Below are 24,168 nucleotides of genomic sequence, written 5' to 3'. Positions count from 1 at the left end.
GATGGTGACCTGGTTTCCCTCAATGCTGCCACCTCCCTTCTAGAACACACTGACTTGCTCTCTAAGAAAAGGGTGGACTGACCCCAACAAAGGACAGACCCGACACCTATCATGCCTGTGCAATTCAGAAAAGGGAGAATTCGGTGGCTCCAGCAAGCAGTTTATTGGGAGTTGAGTTCACCTTGCCATATGATGTGAAGCAAGGTAGTTCCATGGCTTGTAAACCCTGACGCCAGCGCCTGCCATACACAACAGAGCTGGAGCTCTGCAACGTGCGTCCTTTTCCAAAAACAGCCAGGTGCTACTCTTAGTAGGAGGCTAGGAAACCAGTCCTGGAGCAGGATGCACGTGACATGCACTGACGTGAGAAGGCCGGAGCACCATCCGTGCATATGCTGCGGAATATCTCAGGATAGAACGTGCCAGAAAATGGGGAAAGCAAGTTAGGGGAGGTAAGCATTTTGAGTGTCCTACAGCTAAGACATGGCAGAGTGTGTCTCTGTGACTCCACTAGCAGTTTTGAGATTATTCTGACTGTGGTGGTTGGTACAGGGCTGGTAACTGCAGGAGAGTGCATGCTGTGTGGTCAAGGGGCACATGTCCCATGACACAGGTTCTGCTTCTTCAGCCCTCTCACCTCAGAGCCACCTGGGGTTGCCACAGAGAAATTTACATGTGAATTTCTAAACATGTTTCCCAGTAAGTATCCAAAGTGTAGGTTTGAGATGGGAAATGGAGCTGGAGATGACCTCAAAACAGCCCTGGAATAATGCGATGCTGACAATGTCTGTGAATTAGGATGTCCATAGGCATATCCCACTTGAGGAGAACTGTAAGGTTAGAAGCACAGCACTCCTACAGTCTGACCCGAGGATACTGATGGAAACTTAAAGGCAGATTCTGGGAGTCTTCTCACTTCTATCCAGTCATGTGTGTGAGCTGAGGGCAGCCACTGCCCTAGAGGGTGTTTCCTAACTTCTGACTGGATGCCACAAAAGGCCTGCTGGGACCCAAGTCCTTCTTCCCCATTCCTTTAATTCTTCCTACGAAGAATCTCGACAATGGCTGCACGTGTAATTGAAGATGTTCCCATATTGCTTACATTAAAGAAGGCTGCTCTGCAGCGTGGGTGGTTTCATGGTTTTAAAATGAACTGGGGGCCAGGTGCGGTGGCTCATGCCTGTAATCCCAGCACTTTGGGAGGCCAAGGTGGGTGGATTACCTGAGGTCAGGAGTTCAAGACCAGCCTGGCCAACACGGTAAAATCCCATCTCTACTAAAAGTATAAAAATTCGTTGGGCGTGGTGGCATGTGCCTGTAATCCCAGCTACTGGGGGGGGGGTCTGAGGCAGGAAGAGTGTTTTGACTTGGGAGGCAGAGGTTGCAGTGAGCTGAAATCATGCCACTGCACTCCAGCCTGGGCAACAGAGTGAGACTCCATCTCAAAAGAAAAAAAAAAAAAGTAAAATGAACTGGGGCTGGGCGTGGTGGCTCACACCTGTAATCCCAACACTTTGGGAGGCCAAGGTGGATGGATCATTTGAGGTCAAGAGTTTAAGATCAGCCTGGTCAACATGGTGAAACACTGTCTCTACTAAAAATATAAAAATTAGCTGGGCATGGTGGTGGGCACCTGTAATCCCAGCTACTTGGAAGGCTGAGGCAGAAGAATTGCTTGAACCCAAGAGGCAAAGGTTGCAGTGAGCCAGGATCACACCACTGCACTCCAGCCTGGGGTGACAGAGTGAGACTCCATCTCAAAAAACAGACAAAAAAAGGCTGGGAGCTGTGGCTCACACCTATAATCACAGCACTTTGGGAGGCCAAGGCGGGCAGATCACCTGAAGTTGGGGGTTCGAAACCAGCCTGACCAACATGGAGAAACCCCACCTCTACTAAAATCACAAAATTAGACAGGCGTGGTGGCGCATGCCTGTAATCCCAGCTTCTCAGGAGGCTGAGGCAGGAGAATCACTTGAACCCGGGGACAGAGGTTGCAGTGAGCTGAGATCACGCCACTGCACTCCAGCCTGGGCAACAAGAGCAAAACTCCATCTCAAAAAAAAAAAAAAAAACCACAAAAGATGGGATGGATAAAGAATTCTCCTTACAGTTTCTCTCAGTATATATTCTCAGGTGTCTTTAAAAGATTCTGTGAAGTGAAGGCTTTCCCACACTCCTTACATTCATATGGTTTCTGTCCATGGAGTCCATTCGCATATTTGCAATCCTACAGGAGAGTGGAAGTGCCTCCCATATTTGTCAAATATTTAATTGCCGCATGAGTCATGTCTTCAAAGTGAATTAGGACAACTGAAGGCTTAATCACACCATTTACATTCCTTGAATTTCTCTCCAGCATAAGTACTCTCATATATCCAAAAGGAACTAATACAGCTGACAGCATTGCCACACTGTTTACTTTCTTAGGGCTTCTGTCTAGTATGAGTCCTTTCGTGCACGTGCAGAGACTTTGAGTAACTGAAGGCTTTACCACATTGTCTACATTGAAAGGGTCTTTCTCCAGTATGAATTCTTTTGTGTACTTTCAGGGAATTTAAACAAGTGAAAGCTTTGCCACACTGCTTACACTCACATGGTTTCACTCCAGTGTGACTTCTTTCGTGCCTTCGAAGGTGACTGAAGTAAATGAAGACCCGACCACACTGTTTGCATTCATAGGGTTTCTCTCTAGTATGGGTTCTTTCATGGATTCGAAAGTGAGTGGAATAAAGAAAGGCTTTACCACATTCTTTACATTCGTAAGTTTTCTCGCCAGTGTGAACTCTTTCGTGCAATTGAAGGTAACTTGAAGAATTGAAGGCTTTACCACATTGTTTACACTCATAGGGTTTTTCTCCAAAATGAGTTCTTTCGTGCACTTGACAGGAACTAGACGACTTGAAGGCTTCCCCACATTTCTTACATGTATAAGGTTGAACTCCGGTGTGGGTTTTCACGTGTTTTCGAAGGCTTGAGTGAGAAAAGAAGGCTCTCCCACATTCCCTACATACAAAAGGTTTCTCTCCAGTATGAGTTTTCTCATGACTCCGTAAGTACGTGGGACAACTGAAGGCTTTCCCACACTGCTTACATTCATAAGGTTTCTCTCCGGTGTGAGTCCTTTCGTGGGTTAGAAAAGGCTGGTAATAGATAAAGGCTTTTCCACACTGTTTACATTTGTAGGGTTTCTCTCCAGTGTGATTTTTTTCATGGCGCCGAAGAGCAGTAAGATATCTGAACGCCTTCCCACATTCCTTACATTCATAGGGTGTCTCTCCAGTATGAATTCTTATATGGTTTCGAAAGGAAAAGAGAAATGCGAAGGCCTTGCCACATTCTTTACATTCGTATGGTTTCTCTCCAGTATGAATTCTTTCATGGGTTCGGATACTGGAGCTGCGAGTGAAGGTTTTCCCACATTCTTTACATTTATGTGGCTTCTCTCCATATTCGTGATACTCATTTGGTTTCTGTTCCGTGTGAGACCTCATGTGTCTATTAAGGGAGACTTGATGCATGAAGACTTCCCCACACACACTGCAGTCACATGGTTTTAATCCAGTAGGAGTTTCCAGGTTCGCATGAAGATCAGGAATCGGGCTAGTGCTTTTTCCACACGGACGATCCTCTTTATTTTCACAGAGTGTTTCAACCACAGGACTGCTGTAAAAAATGAGTACCATATTATTAATAGTTTTGTATTAATGATCTTATATGTATTAGCAAGTACCAGAATTACATTTTAAATATTTTCAGAGAAACTCTATGTTATCTTCCCTGTCTAAATTGTTTGAAGGCTAATATACTCAATACTCTAGAACAGGCGGTGAACATAGCTATTATCAAAATAGTCAAGAATTTTTTTTTTTTTTTTGAGACAGAGTCTCGCTCTGTCGCCCAGGCTGGAGTGCAGTGGCGCGATCTTGGCTCACTGCAAGCTCCGCCTCCCAGGTTCACACCATCCTCCTGCCTCACCCTCCCGAGTAGCTGGGACTACAGGCGCCCATCACCACACCCAACTAATTTTTTTGTTTTTTTTTAGTAGAGATGGGGTTTCACCATGTTAGCCAGGCTGGTCTCGATCTCCCGACCTCGTGATCCGCCTGCCTCAGCCTCCCAAAGTGCTGGGATTACAGGCGTGAGCCACTGCACCCGGCCTTTTTTTTTTTTTTAAAAAAAAGATGGAGTTTTGCTCTTGCTGCCCAGGCTGGAGTGCAATGGTGTGATCTCAGCTCACCGTGACCTCCGCCTCCTGGGTTAAAGTGATTCTCCTGCCTCAGCCTCCCAAGTAACTGGGATTACAGGCATGTACTACCACACCCCGCTAATTTTGTACTTTTTTTTTTAAGTAGAGACAGGGTTTCTCCATGTTGGTCAGGCTGGTCTTGAACTCCTGACCTCAGGTGTTCCACCCGCCTCGGCCTCCCAAAGTGCTGGGATTACATGCATGAGACACCATGTCCGGCCAGGATTTTTACATACTGTTTCATACTGATTTCTTTTCACACCCTGAACATCTATGACTTTTTTTTTTTTCTGTACAAACAGGTTTTCTCTATGTTGACCAGGCTGATGTTGAACTCCTGGCATCAAGCAATTCTCCAGCCTTCACCTCCCAAAGGCTGGGATTAGAGGTATTAGGTACCTTGCCCAGCCCATGACAGTTTCAATGAAACGTCTTCAGTAAAAATTTTCTAAGAACGAACAAACTTGAAACTGTGCTTATTGTTTTGTTTGCTTGGCTTTTGAAATTTATGAAACAGTAAGATTTTCTCAGGGGCTAATTACTCATGAATGCAACTCACCTTGGTTTTCTTCCTTGGTTTTTGGGGTCGTCTTCAACATCTTGGTCTTTCCATTTTTCCCCTAAAATACAAGCCCAGAGAACCCACTATAAATTATTAGAAATTAAAGAAAATTATAACACTGTAAGATCCATGATTAGCTATGACCGTGTCTGGTTTACTTACTAAAGTATTCTCTACCCACATTTTTTTTTTCTTTTGAGACAGAGTCTTGCTCTGTTGCCCAGGCTGGAGTGCAATGGTGCAGTCTCAGCTCACTGCAACCTCTGCCTCCCGGGTTCAAGCAATTCTCTTGCCTCAACCTGCTGAGTAGCCAGAATTACAGGCACCTGCCACCACGCCTGGCTAATATTTTATACTTTTAGTAGAGACGGGGTTTCACCATGTTGGTCAGGCTGGTCTCAGACTCCTGACCTCATAATCTGCCCCCCTTGGCCTCCCAAAGAGCTGGGATTACAGGTGCGAGCCACCGTGCCCAGCCCTTTCCCACATTTTAAATCTTGGAACACAGTTGTTGTGCAAGAAATACTTGTTCTCTCCTTAATTAAGTAGAGAAATTATGTCACCCTTACCTATGCAGGCCAGGTTCTTGAAGGTTGCCCGCATCACATCTCTGTAGATATTCCTCTGGCCAGGATCCAGCAAAGCCCACTCCTCCAGGGTGAAGTTCACAGCCACATCCTCAAGGGAGATGGAGTCCTAAAACATCCCCCATGTGTGTATAGGAGGAGGGGTGAGATTGGCAGTAGTGAGGATCCATTCTCAGAATTCCTGAGAAATTCCATATAATCCTGTAGTCTCGGTTTGGTGGTATGACTTTGTTGTCAGAACTCTCCACACTCAGTTCCTCATAAATTTAACACTATCATGAACATACAAAAATTATTATTATTTTTTGAGACGGAGTCTCGCTCTGTCGCCCGGGCTGGAGTGCAGTGGCTGGATCTCAGCTCACTGCAAGCTCCGCCTCCCGGGTTTACGCCATGATCTCCTGCCTCAGCCTCCCGAGTAGCTGGGACTACACGCGCCTGCCACCTCGCCCGGCTAGTTTTTTGTATTTTTTAGTAGAGACGGGGTTTCACCGTGTTAGCCAGGATGGTCTCGATCTCCTGACCTCGTGATCTGCCCATCTTGGCCTCCCAAAGGGCTGGGGTTACCGGCTTGAGCCCCCGGGCCGGTTCATATTCTTTTTTTTTTTTTTTTTTTTGAGATGGAGTCTCGCTGTGTAGCTTAGGCTGGAGTGCAGTGGAGCAATCTCACTGCAACCTCTGCCTCTAGGTTCAAGTGATTATCCTGTCCCAGCCTCCCAAGTAGCTGGGACTACAGGTGCATGCCATCACGCCCGGCTAATTTTTTGTATTTTTAGTAGAGATGGGGTTTCACCATGTTAGCCAGGATGGTCTTGATCTCCTGACCTCTTGATTCGCCCCCTCGGCCTCCCAAAGTGCTGGGATTACAGAAGTATTAATTTCAACGTGTTTGTAATATTTATCCTACGTTCAGTTTTTCCTTTCTGTCTCATTTCATGGGTCTAGGACGTTATTGGAAAGAAAGCACGGCAACTGGGACCTCTATAAAACCCCTGTACTCATGAAAGGGTTTATTACTCACATGCTTGAGATCTCAGGCAAAGCTGTGTAGGCTCTCAAGCACGTGTGAAATGGCTTCAGAGAGCAAGAAAAGGAGCCTGGCTGGGGATTTTTACTGACATTAGGGAGTGGGCTACTGTGAGTTCAAGCATACAAGTGGAGGCTGATGTGAACTGACTCTGTCACCAGCACCAAATGAGGGTGACCCAGGCGTTCTTCCTACCACATCTATATGTGGGGTACACAGTGGAAACTGAGGAATGAGGTTTTAAAGCTGTGAGCAGTCAAAGGCCGGGCGGGACGGCTCACGCCTGTAATCCCGGTACTTTGGGAGGCAGAGGCGGGCGGATCACTTGAGGTCAGGAGTCCAAACACTAAACCTCCAGCCCTTTTTCTCTCCCCCCGACTTTGGGGGCTAGGGCTAAAGGACGATCAAGACTGGGTGTCTTTCTGGACATCAATCCCCACCCTGAAGTTAGGTAGGCGTTCCAGTAGTCATTTATTTACAACAAAAGAGGCTCCTATTACCCTTATCACTCATGAAATTCCAAGAGATTTAGGAACTCTGTACTAGGAACCACACACAAAAGACCAAATGTCTTTCTTATCACAGCACGGAACATCATGGCTCAGGGGCACAGGCTCACCAGAAGACAGATGATTCACAGGATTATATCATGTTTCCACTCCAGTCACTGGTAACAGTGTGTCATTAGAGTTTTGTTTTTAGTTTGAGACCTAGTCTCACTCTGTCACCCAGGCTGGAGTGCAGTGGCCTAATCTTGGCTCACTGCAACGTCTGCTTTCGGCATTCAAACAGTTCTCCTGCCTCAGCCAACCGAGTAGCTGGGATTACAGGCATGTGCAACCACACCCAGCTAATTTTTGTATTTTTTGGAGACATGGTGTTCCTTCATGTTGGCCAGGCTGGTCTCGAACTCCTATCTCAAGTAATCTGCCTGCCTTGGCCTCCCAAAGTGCTAGGATTACAGGAATGAGTCACCACTCCTGGCCTGGGTATTTATTTTAAAACAGTAGACCAGGCCGGGTGTGGTGGCTCACGCCTGTAATCCCAGCACTTTGGGAGGCGGGAGGCAGGCAGATCACTTGAGGTCAGGAGTTTGAGACCAGCCTAGCCAACACAGCAAAACTCCATCTCTACTAAAAATACACAAATTCACCGGGTGTGGTGGGCACCTGTAATCCCAGCTACTTGGGAAGCTGAGGGAGGAGAATCACTTAAACCCGGGAGGCAGAGGTTGCAATGAGCCAATATTGCGTCCCTGAACTCCAGTCTAGGTGACAGAGCAAGACTCCATCTCAAAAAATAAAATAAAATTTAAAATAAAACAGTAGAATACAATGAAACAATATTTTACTATTTCTTTCTGCATGTTTCACAATTAAATATCTAGAGAACCCCAAAAATGACAGAACACAGAAAACCAGGGACAACAACAACAAAGGCAATTTTATCTATTGACACCTACAGCTACTGAAAATAGTAAACACAGCCTCAAATCAACAGGATAAACCTAAACCCTCACATTTAAAGCCTGTTTACCTCAGTTCCTTTTCAACACCATGCCCAGATTTCAACAGACATTACAAGATCTATTAAAAGACTTAGACGGTTTGAAGAGACAGTGCAGGCACCAGAACCAGACTGAGATATAAGAGATGCTGGAATTATCAGACCAGAAATTTCTTTCTTTTCTTTTTCATTTTTCCTTTTTTTACTCTGTTGCCTAGGCTGGATTGCAGTGACACAGTCTCAGCTCACTGATACTGTCATAGTGGATAAAAGAGAGTACCTGGCCAGGTGTGGCTCGTGCCCGTAATCCCAGCACTTTGGAAGGCCGAGGCAGGAGGACCTCTTGAGGTCAGGAGTTTGAGACCAGCCTGACCAAAATGGAGAAACCCCGTCTCTACTAAAAATACAAAATTAGCCAGGCATGGTGGCACATGCCTGTAATCCCAGCTACTCACGAGGCAGGAGAATCACTTGAACTCGGGAGGCAGAGGTTGCAATGAGGCGAGATCATGCCATTGCTGTCTAGCCTGGGCAACAAGAGTAAAACTCTATCTCAAAAAAAAGAAAAGAAAAACAAAAGAAAAAATAACACCTACTATATGTTGTCTGCAAGAAATCCACTTTTTTTTTTTTTTAACTTTCCGTTGTTTTTTAGAGACAGGGTCATGCTCTGTCACCCAGGCTGGAGCGCAGTTGTGGGATGACAGATAACTGTAACCTCAAACTCCTGGGCTCAAAGGATTCTCTCACCTCAGCCTCTGAGTAGCTGGAACCACAGGTGTGCACTACCATCCCTGGATAATTCTGTTGTTTCTTTTTATAGAGATGGGGTCTCACTATGTTGCCCAGGCTTGTCTCAAACTCCTGGCCTCAAGCAATCATCCTGCCTCAGCCTCCCAAAGTGCTGGGATTGCAGGTGCGAGCCACCATGCCTAGGCCAACAAATCCACTTTAAATATATCACAGATACATTAAAAATAAAGGAATAGAGAAAGATATACTATGCTAACACTAATTATTATTATTATTATTATTATTTTGAGACAGAGTCTCACTCTGTTGCCCAGGCTGGAGTGCAGTGGTGCAATCTTAGCTGCAACCTCCACCTCCCGGGTTCAAGTGATTCTCCTGCCTCAGTCCCCTGTGTATCTGGGATTACAGGCATGCACCACCACGCCCGGCTAATTTTTTTTTTCTTTTTGAGACGAGGTTTCACTCTTGTCGCCCAGGCTGGAGTGCAATGGCGCAATCTCAGCTCACTACAATCTCCACCTTGCAGGTTCAAGCGATTCTCCTGCCTCAGCCTCCTGAGTAGCTGGGATTGCAGGTGCCTGCCACCATACCCAGCTAATTTTTTGTATTTTTAGTAGAGACAGGGTTTCACCATGTTGGCCAGGCTGGTCTCAAACTCCTGACTTCAGGCGATCCGCCTGCCTCGGCCCCCCAAAGTGCTGGGATTCAAGCATGAGCCACCGTGCCTGGCCAATTTTTGCATTTTTAGTAGAGATGGGGTGTCACCATGTTGGTTAGGCTGGTCTTAAACTCCTGACCTCGTGATGTGCTCGCCTTGGCCTCCCAAAGTGCTGGGATTACAAACGTGAATCACCACACCTGGTCAACACTAATTTTTAAAAAGCTGGCATAGCCTTATTAATTTCAGAAAAAGCTGACTTCATAGCATGAAAATATCAGTGATAGAAGGGCATTACATACTGACGAAGGGATCAATTCACCAAGAAGACAAGGCAACCCTTACTGTGTATGTACATAAACCACAGAGTGGCAAAATACATGAGGGGAAAACTAATGCAACTGCAGGAAGAAACACAGGAACGCACTGGTACAGCTGTATACTTCAACAACCCCCATCGTTAATTTAGAGATCCAGCAGGCAGAAATCAGGAAGGACATAACTAAATTGAACAGCACCAGCAAAACAACTGGACTTAATTGAAAACCAGAATAATTCATTCAGTAACAGCAGGATATACATTCTTCTCAAGTTCACATGGAATATTCACCAAGATACCTCACATTCTGGTAAATAAAATACTTCCTAGCAAATTTAAAAGACTAGAGAATACAGGCCCAGCGCGGTGGCTCACGCCTGTAATCCCAGCACTTTGGGAGGCCGAGGTAGGCGGATCATGACGTCAGGAGATCGAGACCATCCTGGCTAGCACGGTGAAACCCTGTCTGTACTAAAAATACAAAAAACTAGCTGGACGTGGTGGCGGGCGCCTGTTGTCCCAGCTACTTGGGAGGCTGAGGCAGGAGAATGGCGTGAACCCGGGAGTCGGAGCCTTGCAGTGAGATGAGATTGCACCACTGCACTCCAGCCTGGGTGACAGAGTAAGACTCCGTCCCCAAAAAAAGAAAAAAAAAAAAAAAAAAAGAGAATGTTCTCAGATTCAGAATTACTAACAGAAAGATAGCTTGAAAACCCACAAATATTTGGAGATTAAATACTGAACTTCTAAACAATGCATGGATAAGTCTCAAGAGATATTAAAAATTATTTTGAATTAAATAAAAATAGAACGTATCAAAACATGTAGAATGCAGCAAAAGGAGTGCCTGGCTGCAATTTATACTATTAAACACATATACCACCAAAGAATGATCTGTAATCAATAATCTCAGTATCTAACTTAAAAAACTAAAAACAGGCCAGGCATGGTGGCTCACACCTATAATCCCAGCGCTTTGGGAGGCTAAGTCAGGCAGATCACCTGAGGTCAGGACTTTGAGACCAGGCTGGCCAACATGGGGAAACCTCATCTCTACAAATACAAATAACAAAAATACCCTCTAATGTACTCTAAAATACAAAAATTAGCCAGGCGTGGTGGTGCATGCCTATAGTCCAGCTACTTGGGAGGCTGAGGTAGGAGAAATCGCTTGAACCTGAGAGGCTGATGTTGCAGTGAGCCGAGATCACGCCACTGCACTCCAGCCTGAGTGACAGAGCGAGACTCCATCCCCACCACCCCCCAAAAACCAGTCCTGCTCTGGGAAAGACCATGTTAAGAAAATGAAAAGACAAGCTACAGACAGAGAGAAATTCTTTGCAAAACATCTATCTGATAAAGGACTGGTATTGAAACTACTAAAAGAACTATAAAACTCAGTAACAAGAAGACAATCCAATTAAAAATGGGCAAAAGATATGAACATATACATCACCAAAGAAGAATTAGAGATGGTAAACAAGTACATGAAAACATGCTCAATATCACATGGCATTAGGGAGTCAATAAAACTAAGATAAATAAAACTGAGTAAGGTATTACCATACTCACTAAATGGCTAAATTTTAAAACACTGAAAACACCAAATGATGGTGAAGATGGAGAACAATAGGCATCATCATTATTTGCTGTTGGCAATGGAAAATGGTACTCCCACTTTGAAAAGCAGACAGTTAAAAAACAAAACACACTCTTAAATTGTAATCTAGTCATCATGCTCCTAGGTATTTACTCAAATGAGTTGAAAACTTATGTTCATGCCAAAACCTGCACATGAAGGCTTATTCCTTCATTCAAAACCTTGCAACCCTTAGAGTGGACCAAGGTATCTCTCAACAGACATATGGATAAACCATCTGGTTCACCCATAGAACGATAAAAAGAAGTCAGGTATCGGCTGGGCGTGGTGGCTCACGCCTGTAATCCCAGCACTTTGGGAGGCCAAGGAGCGTGGATCATGAGGTCAGGAGATCTCGACTATCCTGGCCAACATGGTGAAACCCCGTTTCTACTGAAAATACAAAAATTAGCTGAGTGTGGTGGCACTTGCCTGTAATCTCAGCTATTCAGGAGGCTGAGGCAGGAGAATCAGGTATCAAACCATGAAATGACATGGAGGCTAGGTATGGTGGCTCCCACCTGTAGTACCAGCTACTCAGGGCACTGAGGCAGGAGGATCACTTGAGTCCGGGAGTTCAAGACCAGCATGGGTGATGTGACAAGACCCTATCTCAACTAAAAAAAAAAGACATGGAGGAACCTTGACTTGAAAATAAGTGAAAGAAGCCAATCTAAATGGTTATATACTATGTAGTTTCAAAGATGACATTCAGGAAAAGACAAAATTATGACAGAGTAAAAAAAAAGGCTTTTGATTGTCAAGAATTTGGAAAGAGGGAGGGATTAATGAATAGGGGAAGCACAGGGGATATTTAGGTGAGGGAAAGCATCCTACATGATGCAGGTATGATGAATAGCAGTTATTATACATTTGCCAAAACCCATAGATTGTATAACAGAGTCAGCTCTAATGTAAACTGTGGACTTCGAGGCATCAATATTGGTACATCAATTATAACAGATGTATTAAAGTAATACAAAATATAAAAAGGATAAACTATGTGGAGGCAGAGGGATCAAGTGGGAACACTATACTTTCTCATAAATTTTTCTTTAAGTCTGAAATAGCTCTACAGAAATAAAGTCTATTAGAAAAATAAAAATGATGAAGACAGGCTAACGACAGTTCACCCCTAACTGGTTGATGAATGAAACATACAACCTTTCACTCAATTCATGAATTTTATTTTAGTAAGCCTTTATGGTGCTTTCTGAGCCAGAGACTGGTAAAGGCGATGGAAGTTCCATAGAATGCCTTGTTCAAAAGCCCATCACTCTCTATTTTGAGAAGTGAAATAGGCCGGGCGCGGTGGCTCAAGCCTGTAATCCCAGCACTTTGGGAGGCCGAGGCGGGCGGATCACGAGGTCAGGAGATCGAGACCATCCTGGCTAACATGGTGAAACCCCGTCTCTACTAAAAATACAAAAAACTAGCCGGGCGTGGTGGCGGGCGCCTGTAGTCCCAGCTACTCGGAGGCTGAGGCAGGAGAATGGCCTGAACCTGGGAGGCGGAGCTTGCAGTGAGCCGAGATCGCGCCACTGCACTCCAGCCTGGGTGACACAGCACGAGACTCCGTCTCAAAAAAAAAAAAAAAAGAGAAGTGAAATAAGAGCTTTGATTAATATCAGTAGTGTCTGGAACTCTCGCAGGAGTATAAGAGTGTCCAGGCAGAGTCTTGGATTGTGGGATTACCCTACGAAGAGGTGTATATTATCTTGACTTACATGGCTAGCTGTGAGGTAAAAAAAGATTCCCAGAGTTTTGTGGGTTTTCTTTTTCTTTTTTCCTTTGAGATGAAGTCTCGCTCTGTTGCCCAGGCTAGAGTGCAGCGGCACAATCTCGGCTCACTGAAACCTCCGCCTCCCTGGTTCAAGCAATTCTCCTGCCTCAGCCTCCTAAGTAGCTGGGATTACAGCACGAGTCACCACGCCTCACTAATTTTTTTGTATTTTTAGTAGAGATGGGGTTTCACCATGTTGGCCAGGCTGGTTTCGAACTCCTGACCTCAAGTGATCCACCCGCCTTAGCCTCCCAAAGTGCTGGGATTACAGGCGTGAGCCACTGCACCTAGCCTAATATTCCCAGAGTTCTTTTACTATAAAGGTGCAACTCTTAGACAATCACTCAAGTGTGTAAACATGCACAGATGGGATTTATTGTTGGCCAGTGCTAAGATGACTACCTGATGGGCTGCCCCTTGAGTCCAGTCCTTTATCAGGTCCATTTCAATTAAGGGATAAAAAGCAGCAGCTCTTTACCGAGAGCTCCACCGTGTACAAATGTGGCCATGTCACCCATAAAGTCTACACACTCCCCACTGCTGTTCACTCAGTAGCAAAGGATCTAGGAGAAGGTAGACCTCCTCCAGCACCATGACATCTGGCAAGGAAGTAAGAAAAGAAGTCACCCCTCCACCCCAACTCCTACAGAGAGGATATGCTGAAGGCTAACATTTGGCTCTGTAATTTTGAAAGGAGGTCTGTGTAGGTTGCTGTTTCCAGGACCCATGGCAAAATGAGCAGTTGAGTAGACTCACATGTTCAGGACCTGGGAGAGCCTCAATGTTCAGGAGAACCTGGTACATGGTGGTCACTGCAGCTCTAATGGCATATAGTGTGGGGCCAAGGGCTGTTTCTTGCATGAGAGCCCTATGGACAACTTATGGTCATCATGGATAATTACAAGAGGCATAAGAGGAGGTTTCTAAAGCCACTATAGTGGCCAGGAATAGTGGCTCATGCCTGTAATCCCAGCACTTTGGGAGGCCATGGCAGGCAGATCACCAGAGGTCAGGAGTTCGAGACCAGCCTGGCCAACATGGCAAAATCCCGTCTCTACTAAAAATACAGAAATTAGCTGGGTGTGGTGGTGCACACCTGTAATTCCAGCTACTCTGGAGGCTGAGGTAGGAGAATCGCTAGAACCAGGGAGGTGGAGGTTGCAGAGAGATGACATCATGCTACTGCACTCCGACCTGGGAGACAGAGCAAGACTCCACTCAAAGAAAACAAAAACAAAAACAAAACAAAAACAAAAACAAAAGCCTCTATAGTGCTCTGGAGGCACTAACAGGAGTGTGGTAGCAGCAATGACCAGGCAATGATGACCAGTTTCCAAGTCACAGCATAAATAGGCTTAAGAAAAATTTATAAAGGACTGTGTTACCTCCTGAACATCAAAAAAGCCCAAATGATGTTGTGGGTGGTGAGAGGAACAACAGCTCTGTTGATGGTGTCAGGCAGGGAGCAGCCCTCTGATCACCAAATAATTCCTAAGAATTTAACTTAGGTGTCACCCTGAACAAGGGTGGTAGCTGCAGTGAAGATCTTGCCTATAGAGATTGTATACAAAGGCAAGGCCTTTGAGGGTCCCTGAAAGCAACCAGGTGAATTATATCATGTCCCTTCAAAAGTGAAGGGAGAAATAAAAATAAATAAATAAACAACAAAAAGTGAAGGGAGGTCAGCACCGTGGCTCACACCTGTAACCCTAGCACTTTTGGAGGCGGCGGAGAGAGGATCACTTGAGCTTAAGAGTTGAAGACTAGCCTGGGCAACATAGTGAGACCTTGTCTCTAAAAAGTAAAAAATTTACTTATTTATTGATTGATTTATTTACTTACTTAGTAACTTATTGAGACAGAGTCTTGCTCTGTCACCCAGGCTAGAGTGCAGTGGCATGACCTTGGCTCACTGCAGCCTCCGCCTCCTGGGTTCAAGCGATTCTCCTGCCTCAGCCTCCCAAGTAGCTGGGACTACAGGCATGCGCCACCACAACTGACTAATTTTTTGTGTTTTTAGTAGAGACGGGGTTTCACCATTTTGGCCAGGCTGGTCTTGAACTCCTGACCTCAAGTGATCCGCCTGCCTTGGCCTCCCAAAGTGCAGGGATTACAGGCATAAGCCACCACGACTGGCTTCTAAAAAATAAAATAAATTAAAAAGTAAAGATAATCATCAGGTAAGACACTGTTTAAAAGGTACTGATCACGCCAGGTGCGCTGGCTCACTCCTGTAATCCCAACACTTTGGGAGGCCGAGGCAGGCGGATCACAAGGTCAGGAGATTGAGACCACCCTGGCTAACACAGTGAAACCCCGTCTCTACTAAAACTACACAAAATTAGCTGGGCCTGGTGGCGGGCGCCTGTAGTCCCAGCTACTCAGGAGGCTGAGGCAGGAGAATGGCGTGAAACCAGGAGGCGGAGCTTTGCACTGAGCTGAGATGATGCCACTGCACTCCAGCCTGGGTGACAGAGCAAGACTGCGTCTCAAAAAAAAAAAAAAAAAAAAAAGGGACTGAGTATTTACCAATGCTGATTAGATGGAGCCAGTTAGTGCCAGAATGTTGGAGATTGGGTACAGGGGCAGAACCATGTCATCAAGGTAGCAGTAACCCACCATGAGACACCATTTATTCTTTCCAGGTTTAAGAATAGGCCAAATTGGGCTATTAAGAAGCACTGGGAATAATCTCTCTTCACTAAATAGGTCTTATATAATGGGTTTCAATCCTTGAAGACTCTGTATTATTGACATTTGGCCATATTAAGGACTTTAACTGGGGAGTAGAGGGTGGTAAGGTCCCTGGAGTTCTATTTGTTAAGCCAATTTGTAACTGCCAAAGAGTTAATTTAAATTATAGGGTGTAGGCCAGGCATGGTGGCTCACACCTCTAATCCCAGTACTTTGGGAGTCTGAGGCGGGCAGATCACTTGAAGTCAGGAGTTCGAGACCAGCCTGGCCAACAGAGTAAAACCCCATCTCTACTAAAAACTACAAAAAATTGCCAGGTGTGGCAGCAGGTGCCTGTAATCCCAGCTACTCAGGAGACTGATGCTTGAACTCGGTAGGCAGAGGTTGCATTGAGCTGAGATCACACCACTGCACTCCCACCTGGGTGACAGAGTGAGGGTCTGTCTTAGCACTCCCGCCTGGGCAACAGAGCAAGAAGACTCCGTCAATCAATCAATCAGTGTACCTTGCTTACATTTAGTGGGATCCCCAGATATAACTGATTCCTAGGATTGATTAATCCCATGAATGATGGTCAGTTAGTGCATTACAGAGATGTTAAAATTAATTCAGAACCAGGCTAGACTCAGTGACTTATTCCTGTAATCCCAGCACCTTGGGAGGCCAAGGCAGGAGGACTGCTGGAGCCCGGAGTTTGAAACCAGAAATATATATATATATGATTTAAAAATAATAAAATTGATTCAGAACCAATGTCAGAGAGGCCTGAAAGCCACGCACACGCAGTGTCCTTTTCTCTCTCTCTTTTTTTTTGAGACTGAGTTTCGCTCTTGTCCAGGCTGGAGTGCAAGGGCGTGATCTTGGCTCACCCGCAACCTCCACTCTTGGGTTCAAAAGATTCTCCTGCCTCAGGCTCTCTAGTAGCTGGGATTACAGCCATGCACCACCACGCCCAGCTAATTTTGTATTTTTAGTAGAGAAGGGATTTCTCCATGTTGGTCAGGCTGGTCTCCAACTCCCGACCCACCTGCCTTGGCCTCCCAAAGTGTTTGAATAACAGGTGTAAGCCACCATATCCGGCCCTTTATTTTTAGTTGTATAATTTTGAGACGGGAGTCTGCCTGTCGCCCAGGCTGGGAGTGCAGTGGCCGGATCTCAGCTCTTCAGTCACTGCGGTGCCTCCCGGGCCTCCCCTGGTTCCCCGGGCCATTCTCCTGCCTCCTCAGCCTCCCGAGGAGTTGGGACTACAGGCGCCTCGCCACCACGCCTGCTATTTTTATGAAGAGCTTTTTAGTAGAGACGGGTTCCACCATGCAGGATGGTCTCATCTCCTGACCTCGGATCCGGCCTCGCTTCGCCTCCTCCCAGTGCTGGGATTACAGGCGCGGAGCCACCGCGCCTCGCCAATTCTTTTTTTTGATACGGAGTCTTGTTTCTGTCTTCAGGCTGGAGTGCAGTGGCGCGATCTCGGCTCACTGCAAGCTCCGCCTCCCGGGTTCACACCGTTCTCCTGCCTCAGCCTCCCGAGTAGCTGGGACTGCAGGCGCCCGCCACCAGGCCCGGCTAATTTTCTTTGTATTTTTAGTAGAGACAGGGTTTCACCATGTTAGCCAGGATGGTCTCGATCTCCTGACCTTGTGATCCACCCGCCTCGGCCTCCCAAAGTGCTGGGATTACAGGCATGAGCCACCGTGCCCGGCCATATAATTCTTTTACTATATATTGGAGTTCCAATTAGGTCAAAACCTAGAAAAATGTTTCATTTTTTTTTTTTGTGCCCTTCCTTCTTTCATCTTTCTCTGTTTTGTTTCTGTGGTCACTTGATGCACTTCCCGGCAGAAGGGTTATCTTCCTACCTTAATATTTATTAACATATTTTTTCCTCCAGAGACCCTCAAATCGTATGTTATGGGCCTCACTCATGGCACTGGTGGTGTTAAAAGGTTTCAGGGCTGGGTGTAGTGGCTCACACCTGTAATCCCAGCACTTTGGGTGGCTGAAGTGGGTGGATCACCTGAGGTCAGGAGTCTGAGACCAGCCTGGCTAATATAGCGAAACCCCATCTCCACTAAAAATAGAAAAATCAGCAGGGTGTGGTGGCAGGTGCCTGTAATCCCAACTACTGGGGAGGCTGAGGCAGGAAGAATTGTTTCAACCTGGGAGGCAGAGGTTGCAGTGAGCCAAGGTCATGCCACTGCACTCCAGCCTGGGCAACAGAGCAAGACTCTGTCAAAAAAAGAAAAAAGAAAGAAAAAGGCAAAAAGGTGATTTGGGCCAGCGCAGCAGCTCACACCTGTAATCCCAGCACTATAGAAGGCTGAGGCAGGCAGATCACTTGCGGCCAGGAGTTTGAGAACAGCCTGGTCATTGAGATGCAATCCCATCTCTACTAAAAATACAAAAATGGGCTGGGCGTGGTGGCATACGCTTGTAATACCAGCTACTTAGGAGGCTGAGGCATGAGAATTGCTTCAACCTGGGAGGCAGTGGTTGCAGTGAGCCGAGATGGTGTCACTGCATTCCTGCCTGGGCGACAGAGCAAGGCTCTGTGTCAAAAAAAAAAAAAAAAAAAAAAGGTGCTTTAATCAAGGAATCCAAGGCAAAGAAACCCAAATGTTTTAATCTGTTTAGATAAGGAATTGCTTCTCCACAGTTAAAATGGAAAACCCACAATCAAAAGGCAAATACATTCACAAAGGCCAGGTATGGTCACGCCTATAATACCAACATTTTGGGAGGCCAAGGCAAGAGGATCCCTTAAAGCCAGGCGTTCAAGACTAGCATGAGCAACACAGCAAGACCCCATATCTATAAATAAAAATTTGAAATTAGCCAGTAGTGGCAGATGCCTGTACCCCCAGCTACTTAGGAGGCTGAGGCAGGAGGATCGCTTGAGATGCAATGAGGTTTGATGGCGCTACTGCACTTCAGCCTGGGCAACATTGCGAGACCGTCTCAAAACAAATTCCCAAACGTGGGAGCGGTAACCCAGACAGTGGGTCAGTGCCTGGTGAAGACAGCAGGGGTATCGGAGCAGCCACAGGAACGAACTCTGGGAGCTCCACGCGCCCTCCGCTCCCCCAGCTGCAAAAAAAAAATGCTCCCTCCTCCAGGCTTCAGTTCTCACAGGTGGATTCACCTTAATGTTCTGACCCAAATGGATTCTCAAAAGCACGAGATCTTGGGAGACGCGGGGCTGCCAGCTGCCCGGAAAGGGCTCCGGGCCAGGACCGCAGTCGCAGGGATGGGACAAGACGCCTGAGGTCCCAGCCCCACCCTGCTGGGAGACCTTCGGGTCTCCTGGCCCGAGAGCTGCGCCAGGAGGACTCAGGTCTTCCCACAGTCGGTTCCGACAAGTCCCCTCCTTAGGTCTCCGGACTCCCAGTCCCGCAAACTCACCATTTCTCCGCTTAGGGAGGCTCCAGGAGTCCTCCCTACAGATCCCTCAGTACCTGCAGGTCTCGGTGCGACAAAGCATATGCAGAGCCCCAGGCAGCCCTCAGCCCTGGCTGAGACGCAATACTAGCGAACCGCTAGAATAAGGAGGTTCACATGCGCATTCAAGGATGGGGTCCACGGGCCTTTTCAACACTGATGCTGATTGGACAGTTTGTGTGGCCCCGCCCCCTCATCCCTGAGTGACAGTCATGCAGGAGAGCACGTGGCTGAGCCGAGCTAGCTTCCCAGAGTGGGTTGTCCCGGCTCCCGGTGGTGTATTTCCATGTCAGCTGAATTTGTTCTTTGCCCGAGGTCCATTTTTAAGTGGCCTATTCAGTAGTGTTAAGTGTAGTTACATTGTGAAACCAATCTCTAGAACTGATTTAATCTTGCAAATTTGAAACTATCCATTGAATAACATCCCATTTACCGCTTCCCCTCAGTCCCTGACACCCACTATTCGACTTTTTGATTGTATGAATTTCATTGGGTACCTTATATAACTAGAATTATTCTGTATTTATCCTTTTCCAACTGGCTTATTTCACTTAGCATAACGTCCTCAATCTTCATCATGTTGTACCATGTGTCAGAATTTACTTCCTTTTAAGACAATTAAAGGCCAGGCACGTTGGCTCAAGCCTGTAATCTCAGCAGTTCGGGAGGATCCCTTGAGGCCAGGATTTTCACACCAGCCTGGGCAACATAGTAAGAACCTGCCTCTACAAAAATAAAATTTAAAAATTAAAAAATATAGATTCTGGCCGGGTGCGGTGGCTCACACTTGTAATCCCAGCACTTTGGGAGGCCGAGGTGGGCGGATGACGAGGTCAGGAGATCGAGACCATCCTGGCCAACATGGTGAAACCCTGTCTCTATTAAAAATTCAAAAAAATTAGCCATGTGTGGTGGCGGGCGCCTGTAGTCCCAGCTACTCCGGAGGCTGAGGCAGAAGAATGGCGTGAACCTGGGAGGTGGAGCTTGCAGTGAGCCAAGATTGCGCCACTGCACTGCAGCCTGGGCTACAGAGTGAGACTCCATCTCAAAAGAAAAAAAAAAATTGGGTTTGATATTAAGAGTATACTAATGTAAAGGTGAAATTTGGCTTATTTGGTACAAAAATCACACAGGAAGCAATGTCCAATATAAAATGGGGTTTGGATTTCTTTAGACTATATCCATATATATATGTTATTGGCATGTGTTCCAAAATGAAGGAAAACTCCTGTAATTCTGATATATCTCAGTGTATGTTATCAGTAATAATTATAATTGTTATGTTAAATTATTGTGTGCCACAGAGGTAACAGATTTCCTTGTCAATTGTGTCTTTAACTATGGCTACCCTAAAACTTTGTCATCCATAAACAATTGTTGTCTTCTCTTGGTCCTCTTTAGAAGGTGGTTTTATAATCAGCTATAAAGCTCTAACAGGTGCTCTTAAATGCAAGTTTTTGATAACTTTGGAGATTGTGACATCAGAATAGAGAAAAAATGTTCAGGACTCTTGTCCTTTGGTCCCTTAGTTAAGTTGATAACACAGAATAAACATCACAGGCTGCCATAAGAAAATACCATAAATGGGCCGGGCGCAGTAGCTCGCACCTGTAATCCCAACACTTTGGGAGGCCGAGGCAGGTGGATCACTTGAGCCCAGGAGTTCCAGACCAGCCTGGCCAACTTAACACAACCTGTCTCTCCAACAAACACAAACATTAGCCACGTGTGGTGGTGCACGCCTGTAGCCAAGGCTCACAGCATTCCATTCAGGGAGACAGAGTGAGACCCTGTCTCAAAAGAAAAAAAAAAAAAAAAAGGCCAGGTGCAGTGGCTCACACCTGAAATCTCAGCACTTTGGGAGGCCGAGGTGGGCGGATCCCGAGGTCAGGAGATGGAGACCATCCTGGTTAACACAGTGAAACCCTGTCTCTACTGCAAATACAAAAAATTAGTCAGGCGTGGTGGTGGGTGCCTGTAGTCCCATCTACTTGGGAAGCTGAGGCAGAAGAATGGTGTGAACCCAGGAGGTGGAGGTTGCAGTGAGCCGATATCGCGTCACTGCACTCTAGCCTGGGCGACAGAGCAAGACTCCGTCTGAAAAAAAAAAAAAAAAGAATTGGGATCTCACTCTGTCATCCAGGCTAGACTACAGTGGTTAGCTCACTGCAGCCACAAACTGCCAGGCTCCAGCAATCCTCCCCCTCAGCCACCGGGCAGCTGGGACTACAGGTGTGTGCCACAAACCTGGTTAATTTTTTTTTTTAATAAGATATGAGGTTGCACTATATTGCCCAGGCTGGTCTTGAACTCCAGGCCTCAAACGATCATGCCACTGTGCTCGGCCCAATTTTATTATTTTTTGTATGTCTATCCAATTTATGAAACACTAATTTATGAAAATAATATTCTTTCCTGATTCCTGGCACTGTTTTTGAAACTCAGTTGACTCTCTCTATATATATGGGCTTACTTCTGGAACTTCAATTTTATGCCATTGATCTCTACGTCTGAATTGCCTCATGTATTTGACATGAAAATTTTGCTGCTACTGGAGACTGGGTGACATAAATTGTACATCAGAAAACTTCTGGCTAGCGCAGTAGCTCCCGCCTGTAATCCCAGCACTGTGGGAGGCCGAGTCGGGAAGATTACCTGAGGTCAGGAGTTTGAGACCAGCCTGGCCAACATGGTGAAACCCCATTTCTACAAAAAAATAAAAATGGCCGGGCGCGGTGGCTCAAGCCTGTAATCCTAGCACTTTGGGAGGCCGAGACGGGCGGATCACGAGGTCAGGAGATCGAGACCATCCTGGCTAACGCGGTGAAACCCCGTCTCTACTAAAAAAAAATACAAAAAACTAGCCGGGCGCGGTGGCCGGCGCCTGTAGTCCCAGCTACTCGGGAGGCTGAGGCAGGAGAATGGCGTAAACCCGGGAGGCGGAGCTTGCAGTGAGCTGAGATCCGGCCACTGCACTCCAGCCTGGGCGACAGAGCGAGACTCCGTCTCAAAAAAAAAAAAAATAAAAAAAATAAAAAAATAAAAATAATTAGCTGGGCGTGGTGGTGGGCACCTGTAGTCCCAACTATGTGGGAAGCTTAGGCAGGAGAATCACTGAAACCCAGGAGACAGAGGTTGCAGTGAGCCGAAATCATGCCACTGGACTCCAACCTGCACAATACAGCAAGACTCTGTGTCTCAAAAAAAGAAAACCACTGAGGTCTTCCCAGAGGGTAACGATCATCTGCACAGTGCAGCCCATCATGTATTTTTCTTTCTTTTTTTTTTTTTTTGTCAAGACAAGGTTTCACTATGGTTACCCAGGTTGGAGTACAGTGGTGTGATCTCAGCCCACCGCAGCCTTGACCTCCCAGGCTCAGATGATTCTCTCACCTCAGCCTCCCAAGAAGCTGGGCCTATAGGTGCGTGCCACCACGCCCGGCTAGTTTTTTGTATTTTTAGTAGAGACAAGGTTTCGCCATGTTGGCCAGGCTGGTCTCGAACTCCTGGGCTCATGCAATCCACCTGCCTCAGCCTCTCAGAGTGCTGGGATTACAGGTGTGAGCCACTGCACCTGGCCCCATCACGGGTTTTTCTTATGTGCAGAGTACTTATTCAAATCCACAGTGATTTCCCAGTTGACACACAGACAAGAACTACGGATTTTTAGAGAATATCCAAGTTATGGCCGGGCACAGTGGCTCACGCCTGTAATCCCAGCACTTTAGGAGGCCGAGGCGGGCGGATCCCGAGGTCAGGAGATGGAGACCATCCTGGCTAACACAGTGAAACCCATCTCTACTAAAGAATACAAAAAATTAGCCAGGCGTAGTGGCGAGCGCCTATAGTTCCAGCTACTCGGGAGGCTGAAGCAGGAGAATGGCGTGAACCCAGGAGGTGGAGGTGGCAGTGAGCCGAGATTGCGCCACTGCACTCCAGCCTGGGCAATGGAGCAAGACTCCGTCTCAAAAAAAAAAAAAAAAGAGAATATCCAAGTTACAATTGAGTCAAACTGCAGAGAGAGGGTATCATTTTGAGTACCACCCCCCAGTTTGGTGGAAAAGAAAGTTGTGATATTGTGAAATATATAATTTGGGTTTTGTACAGGGTTCCTGGCTCCCAGTTGCTAAAAACCTTGTAATTTCCCAAGTGACTAGAGCAAACGGAGTATCTTTTGTTAAAGTATTTGGCCTGCCTGTAATCCCACCACGTTGGGAGGCTAAGGCAGGCAGGATGCTTGAGCCCAGGAGTTCAACACCAGCCTGGGCAACACAGTGAGACCCCATCTCTACAAAAAATACAAAAATTAGCCAGGCATAGGGGCGTGTGCCTATAGTCTCAGCTACTCGAGAGGCTGAGGTGGGAGGATCACCTGAGCTCAGGGAAGTCAAGGCTGCAGTGAGCTGTGATGACACCACTGCACTCCAGCCTAGGTGACAGAGTAAGACTCTGTCTCAAAAAAATGAAAAAGGCTGGGCACTGGGGCTCACTCCTATAATCCCAGTACTTTGAAAGGCCACGGTAGGTAGATGGCTTGAGCTCGGGTGTTTGAGACCAGTCTGGGCAACATGGCGAAAATCCATCTCTACTAAAAATACAAAAAAATAGTCAGACATGGTGGTGTGCACCTGTAGTCCCAGCTACTCAGGAGGCTGAGGTGGGAGGATTGCTTGAACCCAGGGGTGGAGGCTGCACTGAGCCAAGATTGTGCCACTGCACTCCTGTCTGGGTAACAGAGTGAAGGAGACCCTATTTAAATAATAATTTTAAAAAATGGCCTTTTGTATTCAGTTCTTAAAAATAGCTCTAGAAGAGTTCCAGAGTGAAAGTTGAAAGAAATGTCTTTAGTTACAAACATCCCCTTTCCGCCACAGCTAAGTTTATGTTAATGAGGTGATTTTTGGAAAGCTCCTACAAACCACCGGATGGGAGGCTAGTTACCAGGGGAACCAACCA

At 46.4% G+C, this 24,168-nt stretch overlaps 1 protein-coding gene across 3 annotated transcripts in view; it reads right to left on the bottom strand.

Annotated features, from left to right (window-relative positions):
- Nucleotides 1-2,008: 2,008 nt before the first annotated feature.
- Nucleotides 2,009-24,168, bottom strand: part of ZNF490 (zinc finger protein 490) — a 28,753-nt gene continuing 6,593 nt past the window's right edge. For 2 of the 3 annotated variants that reach the window (XM_031659853.1, XM_003914977.5), the window contains 3 exons: nucleotides 5,381-5,507; nucleotides 4,809-4,869; nucleotides 2,009-3,666 (listed from right to left, as the gene is read on the bottom strand). In XM_031659853.1, the coding sequence (XP_031515713.1) occupies nucleotides 2,427-3,666; nucleotides 4,809-4,869; nucleotides 5,381-5,507 (1,428 nt within the window). In that variant the 3' untranslated portion in view covers nucleotides 2,009-2,426. The remainder of the gene's footprint in view (nucleotides 3,667-4,808; nucleotides 4,870-5,380; nucleotides 5,508-24,168) is intronic. The other variant, XM_009193598.4, reaches the window with a different exon arrangement.

Source organism: Papio anubis, chromosome 20 (genome assembly GCF_008728515.1).
Source record: "Papio anubis isolate 15944 chromosome 20, Panubis1.0, whole genome shotgun sequence".
In the NCBI taxonomy this organism is placed as follows: Eukaryota; Metazoa; Chordata; class Mammalia; order Primates; family Cercopithecidae; genus Papio; species Papio anubis.
This window is presented reverse-complemented; position numbering and strand designations above follow the sequence as displayed.